Here is a 10242-nt window from a genome sequence, read left to right as displayed (position 1 = left end):
GGGCTGCATTGAAAAGAAGGAATAATCATAAACTGAGGGGTTCAGATCTCTTTGTTTATATGATGTAGGGCGGGAAATCATTGGTATTAAAATGTCATTTGCTACTTAAGGAAGTCAAACCTGTAGAGCAGCCTGTCAGGAGCCTCTTTGCAGGTATATTCCTTAAACTTCACGCTCAATTTAGACTAGCATTTCTCTCCTGATTTTAGATAATCCCACAGGAGTCCTATCCCTAATGTATTTCTTGTTTATATGTCACCATAAAGTCTTCTAAATGCTATTTTGTGATATGTGGTATCACTTTACTATTCATTCAACACATTCAACAATATGCTAGGAGTTGAGAGGGATACACATTTCAATAAGACACAGACCCTTGAGTCTGCTCGGCACTCGGAACCGCCACCATGGCTGCCTACAAGCTGGTGCTGATCCGGCACGGCCAGAGCGCGTGGAACCTGGAGAACCGCTTCAGCGGCTGGTACGACGCGGACCTGAGCCCGGCTGGGCACGAGGAGGCGAAGCGCGGCGGGCAGGCGCTGTGAGATGCCGGCCATGAGTTTGACATCTGCTTCACCTCAGTGCAGAAGAGAGCAATTCGGACGCTCTGGACTGTGCTGGATGCCATTGACCAGATGTGGCTGCCTGTAGTGAGGACCTGGCGTCTCAATGAGCGGCACTATGGGGGTCTGACTGGTCTTAACAAAGCAGAAACTGCTGCCAAGCATGGCGAGGCCCAGGTAAAGATCTGGAGGCGCTCTTACAATATCCCACCACCACCAATGGAGCCCGACCATCCCTTCTACAGCAACATCAGTAAGGATCGCAGGTATGCAGACCTCACTGAAGATCAGCTACCCTCCTGTGAAAGTCTGAAGGACACTATTGCCAGAGCTCTGCCCTTTTGGAATGAAGAAATAGTGCCCCAGATTAAGGAGGGGAAACGGGTACTGATTGCAGCCCATGGCAACAGCCTTCGGGGCATTGTCAAACATCTGGAAGGTCTTTCTGAAGAGGCTATAATGGAGCTGAACCTGCCGACTGGTATTCCCATTGTCTATGAATTAGACAAGAACTTGAAGCCCATCAAGCCCATGCAGTTCCTGGGGGATGAAGAGACCGTGCGCAAAGCCATGGAGGCTGTGGCTGCCCAGGGCAAGGCCAAGAAGTGAAGGCGAGCGGGCAGACGACTTTCCCAAGGACACCCTCCCTCCCATCCCATTCCTCTGCATCTCTCCTGTGCACATGTCACACTGACCACATCTGTAGGCATCTTAGGTTGTAGCTGCGGATGGGGACTGGTGGCTCCCAATTTTGTGTTAGCCATTTTGTCTCCTGCACCCACTCCCTTCATACAATCCAGTCAGAATGGCCCTTCGGGGGCACGGGTCCTCAGTCTAAGCCGATGGAGACTCTTGTCTAAGAGTCCAGAGGTAATAACTCTTGTTTTTTTGCTAGTGTTTTGTTTATTACTAAGGACCTGCTTGAAAGTAGGGGGATAAGGAGGAGCCATGTTAAGGCGTGACCAATGAGAGGCAAGAGAGCCTCTGTGTTCCTGAGAGCAGTCCTGTGCTATTCTGCAGTCAGGTGAACTGACTGGGGGCTCTAGTCATTCCAGTGGAAGATGAATGCCTGGTGATTCAAACAAACATTTCCTCCTTGACCCCAGAAAAGCTGGCTCCAGAAGATTGGGATCAATCCTGAATGTTTACGTGTTGCATTTACTTTTACAAAAAAAAAGCCTATCTATATAAAATAATAAGAAACAAAACCCTTCTGGGGTTTTCAGTGGCGGTTGAACTGTTCCCACATGTGGCCATCACAAAATAAGCCATTCCTCACACCAAGGTGGGATGGGCTCCTTGACTTGTAGGAGTTATCCTGCTGTGTTTTAGAATCCCTCCCCAGCACTGGCATTATTGTCTCTTGGCAGTGAAATGTCTCTTGATCATGTCCAGGTGTGTCTTTTACTGTGTGAGTTCTGAATCATGTTCCAGTTGCTTGGCCCTGCCACGTGGGCCCATTTTGAGCATAACTACTAAGTCTTTTTCAGATCAGTATAATAAAGGAGTGATGTGCAATAAAAATAAAAAAAATAAAATAAAAAGACACAGACCCTTATCTCAAGGAACATAGAGTATAGAGGGAGAAATAAAATAAGTGTATAAGTAGCTGTAATAAAAAGTACAATCCTATATCATAAAAGCCTAATATGCTAAGTGTCCAGTCGACCGGTCAGCCATTCAACCAATCAAAGCATGATATACTAATGACATGTGAAGGCTGCTCAACTGCTCGCTATGATATGCACTGACCACCAGGGGGCAGATGCTCTGATCGGTAGGTTAGCTTGCTGCTGGGATCTGGCCGATAGGGGATGGGGACTGGGTGAGACGGTCTGGACATGCCCTGGAGCCCTCCTGCAGTCCCTCCCTGACTGGCCAACCTCCTGTGTCCTTCCCTGGCCCTGATCATGCACTGGTGGGGTCCCTTGGCCTGGTCTGCACCCTCTCGCAATCCGGGATGCCTCGAGGGATGTCAGAGAGCCGTTTTTGACACTATCCCGCAGGCCAGGCTGAGGGACCCCACTGGTGCACTAATTCGTGCACGGGGCCTCTAATAAGTACTATAAGAAAGGGCTTTCAGAAAGTTTTTGATTTTATGGGATCTTGATCAAGTATTTTGCCGGGGTTCTTGTCCCAGCATCAAGAAGGGTTCAGGAATCTGGAAAAGGCTGTGCGCAGATGATATAGGAATCCAGAGACTAATAAAGAGTCCGGAGACGAGATATAATTTTGAAAGGCATTGGGGGTCAGAGGAGCTTCAGCTAAAGGAACTGAAGACTCCCTCCTTGTCTAGGACCCTTGCTTTTATTAACACAATTTGTCCTAAGGCAAGGTGGAGATAATACACTTCAAAGGGTAAGGTTTCAAAGGGTACAGAAGCATTGTCAGTTTGGGGCATAGCCTACGGCTGTTCAGGTGTTAGGCCAGTAGGAGGCAATAACATGTAGATTAAGATGCCCTTTAACTGTCTGGCAGCCACAATCAGTTTCCTATTCAGGTTTGGGGAAATGCCTTTAGCGATTCCCAACAGGTAACTACATGTGTGACTCAACCCTGTTGAGTCCCCAAGTTTCATCAACCTTTTGATGAAACTCTTAAAATTATGACATGCTGGAATTGGTTCCTGGCAGTATTTCTTTCTCATTCTAGAGATGAAGAAATTAAAAGGTGAAATGACTCATTCTGTGCACTACAGTCTACCCATGTGAGGCATCATGGGCTGGAAAGAAGAATACTGAAGTTAGGGTTAGACAACCTAGGTGTGGTTTTGGATGTCAGCCCTAACTAGCTCTCACAAAGAACAAATGATCGAACCTTCTAGCCTTAGTTTTCTCATCGACAGAACTGAGGTAATAATGATTGCTGGTTTGGGTTGGTGTAAAGATTGAGAAAATGAAAAGGGTTTGTAGACTATGAGGTAATATAAAAATGTAAACTATTGCTACAATTAATTGCAGAACTGGGACTAGAACTCAAACCTTCTAATTTTGAGGCCCTTGCCCATCATGTATGAATATGAAATGCTCTCCACGACTTCTAGTATATGATTTAGCTATTTGTCTTCTTCCATAGTTAGAGTAGAATATAATTATCAACCATATGTATGTTGTTTACTTGAATCATATGACTATTCCTAACCTGTTTGAGTTATATACAGAAAAATAAAACAGATGCTCTTGCTGTGAAACTTTTTGGCTGATTCTCACAGTAACATCGGATAAGAATTTTGTCCTACATTTCTCAATACCATGTTGTATTTTTAATCTGTTTATTTTGGCTTCTTCTTTAGAAGCAGTGTTAGTGTTGAATAAAAGTTGAGCAATTAAAAAGAAAAATAAACATCAGGAATCTTGTAAATCAAAACTAGTGAATACACTGTTGAGGCACTTTAAAAGAAGTTAAATGATAACATCATTATAATATTGTTACTTTTTTTTTTTAATCTCCTAACTCAAATCTATTTTTCTCCATTATTCTCCCTTATTCCAACAGTTTGCTACTGGTCTCCCTGCAAATCATGTCTTTCTTCAGTGTTATTTTTTTGATCTGCTAAAAACTTAAGTGTTATAATCAGTTCTATATTTTTGAGTTTCCTTTCCAGTTGCTGTATATAGCAACAAAACCAAGGAATAATATAACTGTAAAAGATTTGACTTCTTCCTCACTCCATTATAGACATTTTCCTCTTAGGGTGGTTGACAAAAGAAGGAACTAAGTTTATCTTTACATATATTACTGTATGATTGAAGAAAGGTATTCAAGAGGTGGTATGCTGTAATGGAAAGAAGAAGGAATTTGGACTTGGAGGTCATGGGTTTCAGATTCCCATCTAACTCTTTTAAGACTTGAATCAAGAAACTTTTCTTTCTTTTTCTTTTTAAATACATTTTTATTGATTTCAGAGAGGAATGGAGGAGAGAGAGAGAGAGAGAGAAGAGAGAGAGAGAGAGAGAAACATCAATGATGAGAGTGAATAATCAATTGGCTGCCTCCTGCACCCCCCACACTGGAGATCAAGCCGCAACTCAGGCATGTGCCCTGACTGGGAATTGAGTCGTGACCACCTGGTTCATAGATGGATGCTCAACCACTGAGCCACACCAGCTGGGCAATCAAGTAACTTTTCTTGCTTCAGTTTTTTCATATGGAAAAAGATGATTAATGAAACCTACTCCTTGGATTGTCAGAGTGTGGTAGGCAGTTAGACAGATAAGGACGATGGGCCAGCATAGAAGGTCACCAGGGTGGAAAATCCCAGGTGCCTAGCAACGGACAATCACTTGTAGGGTGGGACCTCACCCCCAAGGTGACTTTTCCTCCCCTAGCCAGTTGCTGGTCATGTGGGTGGGACCCCCCTGACCTTTCCTTCCTAGAGATAACATCTATGTTTCAGTTGTATTCCAGCTCCAGGCCCAGATAAGCAACAAAACCAGACACGGGCTGACGTCAGGACCATATGCATTGAGTAATGACCTCCTGCCCTGGTGCCGGCTAATCAGTCAGTGGAGATCACCACAACCTTAAAAGGACATACCAGGAAAACTGCTGAATATTCTACTGAGATATTCTCCTGGGACCTCCCCTAAAATGTCCACCCTTAAAACCTTTAGGACAGAGGACCCAGAGCACTCTTCTCCCCTCCCCCCACAACCAACTCTCCTAGGACTTTTCCCCTCCACCTGCCCCCAGGCCTGTTACCTTTAGCTTCCTCACTCTGAAGCTCCAAGGGCCCTTCCTTTACCTCTATAGCTTGTTTCCTAAGCCCATTTTTTCTAGGAATTACTTCTTCTACCTCTATGATTTACCAAATCAATGTTCTCTTACAGTGTGGGTCTTGGCTCTGAATTCTTTCCTAGCCAGAACTGAAGTACCGAAGTTGCTGACTCAGGTCCCATCTGACCTCACAGGTCAGACACCTGGTGCTCTTCCCACTGCCTACAACAAGAGGAATTGTATGGTTTTCACAAAATGATTAAAGGCAGCTAAAAACATGCATGTCATATTAAGAAGATAAAGTTAAAACCATTTTTTAAAAATGAAGCATACAAAAATAAAATTAAGCAATTTAAGTGGCATCAGCAGTGGGAATAACTTATAAAATATATGTGATGGAACCCTAAACACTTTCTACATTTGTACTACATACTTGAGTCTGAATTTTCTGGCTGTTCTCTCAAAGAGGGATACATAGCAAGTCAGCAAACCAACAGTGTCCACCCATAAAGTTAAAAACAAATAAGCAGTTTTGTGATTCCTCAAAAAGTTAAATATAGAATTGCTATATAATCTGTAATTCTTAGGAATATACCCTAAATAATTGAAAACAGGTATTGAGATACCTGTACCCCAATGTTCATAATAGCATTATTCACCTTAATCAAAAGGTGAAAACAACCAAAATATCTATCAATGGATTAATAAATAAAATATTATTCAGCAAAAGAAGTAAATACTACACATGCTACAACATGGATGAACTTATGCTAAGTGAAAGGAGTCAGAAAAAAAGGTCACATATGGTATGATTCCATTTACATGAAATATCCAGAATAGTTAAATCCATAGAGACAGAAAGTAGATTAGTGGTTGCTAGGGTCTGGAGAGAGGGAGAACTAGGGAAGGACTGCTTAATCGGTACAAGATCTACTTTGGCAGTGATTAAAAATGTTTTGGAACCAGAAAGAGGTGATAGTTGTCCAACATTGTAAATGTACTAAATACCGCTGATTGTACACTTTAAAATGGTTAATTTGATGCCATGTGAATTTCACCACCATTAAAAAGAAAATGAAGCAAAAACAAAACAAAAAACAAATGAGTTGTTGGAAAAGTGCAACTATTTCTAATATTGAGACCAGAAAGAATATTGTTTAAGGAAATGAACCCTCAGCAATATATTTATTTGAACACCTTAAGTTTCATATCATTCTTTAGAAGGTCCTTCAATGTAAGCTGATGTCATAACTATAAACGGCAACATGGGGAAAGGTATGTTACTGGGAACCAGGGTGAGTGTGGTGTTAGTAATATGGCTCAAGCTACACTGGTCTCTGGAGAGCAGGCTTAAGACAGAGATAAAATTAAAAACATCTAGAGCAGTGGTTCTCAATCTTCCTAATGCCGCGACCCTTTAATACAGTTCCTCATGTTGTGGTGACCCCCAATTTCATCCTTACAAATTGAACATAATTAAAGCATAGTGATTAATCACAAAAACAATATTGAATTATATATGTTTTCAGATGGTCTTAGGCGACCCTGTGAAAGGGTCGTTTGACCCCCAAAGGGGCCGCGACCCACAGGTTGAGAACCGCTGATCTAGAGGGATGCCTGACCGGCGTGACTGAGTGGTTGAGTGTTGACCTATGAACCAGGAGTCATGGTTTGATACCTGGTCAGGGCACATGCCTGGGTTGTGAGCTTGTTCCCTAGTGGGGGGCCTGCAGGAGGCAGCCAATCAATGATTCTCTCTCATCATTGATGTTTCTATCTCTCTCTCCCTCTCCTTTTCTATGTGAAATCAATAAAAAAAATTTTTTTAAAAAAGATTGTTCTCTTGCCAAAACCGGTTTGGCTCAGTGGATAGAGCGTCGGCCTGTGGACTGGAGGGTCCCAGGTTCGATTCCGGTCAAGGGCATGTACCTGGGTTGCGGGCACGTCCCCAGTAGGGGATGTGCAGGAGGCGGCTGGTCGATGTTTCTCTCTCATCGATGTTTCTAACTCTCTATATCTCTCCCTTCCTCTCTGTGGAAAATCAATAAAATATATTAAAAAAAAAAAAAGATTGTTCTCTTAAAAAGAAAATCTAGAGGGAAAGATGGACTGGCAATCCTTCTGGAAATCATCATAAATGTTTCCCTTAGTCAAATTTTTGGAAGCAGGAGTGAAATTGAAATTGCATTCCCTGTCAATATGTGGTTGCAGATTGCCCATCTAGAGTCTCATGCTTTAAAAGTTAGCCAATCTGCAAGTAGGAGTAAGATCCACTGGTAAATGTGGAGAATGTTGGAAGCGAGTAGTGAAAATGCTGAGGCAGTGAAAGTTCTGGGAGTGTCAGATCTGATCAAAAACATCCAAACAAAGGATAATTATAACCCCATAGTTCTGTACAATAAATCAGTATCTTCAGAGGTAAGATTTCTTGTAGATTAAATGAGCCCATGTATATGAAAGCTCATTGTAAAGTGCATATCAATTGTAGTTTTCATTGTTATTAGTATCTGGCTATAATATAGAATATGTAAACAACATATTTGAATAGAATTTTCACAAACAGTATTTTTCATCATTCTCAACAAATACTTACTGAATACTAATTGTGTGCTAAAAAAGGTAGGCAATATCAACATTTTAGAAAAGGGTAAACTGAAGTTCACAGAGCCTATGATTTGTCATATAACTTGGAGACTCTGAGACCTTTGATTCCTAATTCATTACAAACCTTGCTGCCCCCAAGGGTTAAAATGACCAAGAATCATGGTTGCAAAGCCCTTCATCTTCATTTACTATTTAATCTGATTATTTAAATCCTTTAAGGAAATGATCCCTCAGCAATATCTTTATTTGAACATATTGTTAGGTTTCATATCATTCTTTAGAAGGTCCTTCAATATAAGCTGATATAAAAGTTTCACCATTTATATTTCTATCTGTGCAGTGGCATTTTAATTGCTGTTACTTGGAGTTCTCATGAACCATGCTACCAAACACACATACAATGCTTGGGTTTACATTATTGGCTAACATTTACTGAGTGCACATTGTGTGTTAGGTGTGGTGCTAAGCATTATGCAGACACACTCTTATTTAATCCTTATCCTTCCTCCTTTGTTCACACAGAAACTAAGGCTCAGAACTGTTAAATAACTTGTTCAAAGCCACAGGCAGAAATATAAATGGCCTTACAATCCTTATAGAAGGGTATTTAAGGTTCATGAAAATCAGAGGCTGAACCAACAGACTTCCATGATTCCTACCTGAAGAGCCAGTAGGGTATGGAACAAATGCTGAACTAAGAATAAGGGAGACAGGGCTGGGTCCATATCCTGTGTTGTTTACCACCCAAGCCTAACCACCCTGCTACAGGGAGACACAGCTCAGGTAAGTTTGTAACAACTTGACTCCCCACCCAGCCAATTATGGTAATAAATCCTGGATCATGATCATCATACTGGCTAAAATGTACTGTGTTGAACACCTTAAAAGTGCTTTAATAGTCATAGATTCAGGAACATTTGTAGATTTTTAAGTCTGTTGATAAAGAACAACTAGGTGCCCCTCCAGATAAAAGTCTTGTCTTTTTTTAAAGGAACTTTTGCTAAGAGAAATCAAAAGTTCAGGTTACTGAGTATTATTTTGCTGTTGGATTCAGGATATTGAAAAGCTGGTATTTAAGTTTTAAACTAACTTTTTTTTTCTGTAGATGTGTATAGAGTAAAATAATTCATTTGCCCAAAAATTACTATAGCATGCCAGATATTGTGCTAGGTGTTGCTGTATAGCTACCAGGGTGTAAGTACTCGCGAAGTGTCAGCTCTGCCAGAGTTTGAGGAAAAGGGAAGCAATCTTTACCAAACTGGCCAAATTTCACCTCTCTGGGATTCATTTCTCATTTTGTAAATGAGGGAGTTGGATATCTAGGTCTTAATGGTTTGTTTTATATTTTTTTGACTTTGTGTGAAGGTTTCTCCTCCTCATCTGGCACTATTTAATACCATGACAAAATATTAACCTCATACTATTCCAGCTTTGCAATTCATTAATTATTTCAACAGATGTTTATTGAACTACTAGGCTGCCATCGGGCTGACGTTGAGAACAATGAAAGCAAGGGTCCTCTGCTGGTGAAGCTTAGAGTCCAAAGGGCTAGCACAATAAAAAATTTAAATAATTAAAAATATAGATGCATAGAAGCAATCATTTACAAAGATAAATAACTATAGGTTAGAAAGGTGCTAAGTCATAGAATGAAGCAAATAGGCTCTCTCAATTACAAAAAAAATGATGACCTATCGAGGTCACTAGATTTAAAAAGGGGAAAAACATGGTAATACCTTACAACAAACGAAGGACATGAATAGACCTTACTTTTGAAGAAAATAGTATTGTGACTGGTCTACCCTGTATCTTCTCCCTAGAGTGGAGGCTTCTCAAAAAAGAGCAGCGAGGGAAACTCACTTTTTTTTCCTTTTTTTTGGTAAGTCAAGCAGAAAGACAACATGCAAAGCGAACTTGGAGTCAGGCAGGGACACCACCAATTGTGTCTGGCCGTTTCTTTTTGAGTCTTGGGAGGCTTCCCCTCGCAGAGGGGTTCTGGACTACAGAAAACTAACGTCGGGAGCCTCAAGGGAGATTGCATTTCAATTGCTCCTGCCCCGTGGCGGGGTCCCGGCAGGAGGAGGTCAAGGTGGCTTAGCGAGAGGCAGCTCCGGGGAGGCTCTGCGAAGGGCAGGGCGGAGGACAGCGCTAAGAGGGGAGGGGAGGGAGGCAGGGGGCGCGTGTGCGGGCGCCGAGGGGAGGGGGTGGGAAGCCTCGCCGCCCGGGAGCCGCACGGCGCCCAGGTGGCCCTTTCCCGCTCAGGTGAGCTCCTCCCGCGCCTCCCATTGGCTGCGGCGCGCGGCGCTGGGCGGGCGACGCAGCCCGGTCTAGTTCAGGGTCTAGGGCGGCGCGTCACTTC

General features: G+C 42.3%; 1 protein-coding gene across 1 annotated transcript; it reads left to right on the top strand.

Moving 5' to 3' along the window:
* The first annotated feature begins 381 nt into the window (after positions 1-381).
* On the top strand, positions 382-2087 carry LOC118651587 (phosphoglycerate mutase 1-like). Its single transcript, XM_036300885.1, has one exon. The coding sequence runs from the start codon at positions 636-638 to the stop codon at positions 1170-1172; it is 537 nt and encodes a 178-aa protein (XP_036156778.1). The 5' UTR covers positions 382-635; the 3' UTR covers positions 1173-2087.
* The last annotated feature ends 8155 nt before the right edge of the window (positions 2088-10242 follow it).

This window comes from Myotis myotis, unplaced genomic scaffold (assembly GCF_014108235.1).
Source record: "Myotis myotis isolate mMyoMyo1 unplaced genomic scaffold, mMyoMyo1.p scaffold_m19_p_3, whole genome shotgun sequence".
Lineage (NCBI taxonomy): Eukaryota > Metazoa > Chordata > Mammalia > Chiroptera > Vespertilionidae > Myotis > Myotis myotis.
This window is presented reverse-complemented; position numbering and strand designations above follow the sequence as displayed.

What these genes read in the sequence shown, in the direction of transcription:
- LOC118651587 (XM_036300885.1), top strand. Translation starts at nt 636, where the DNA reads ATGTGGCTGCCTGTAGTGAGGACCTGGCGTCTCAATGAGCGGCACTAT.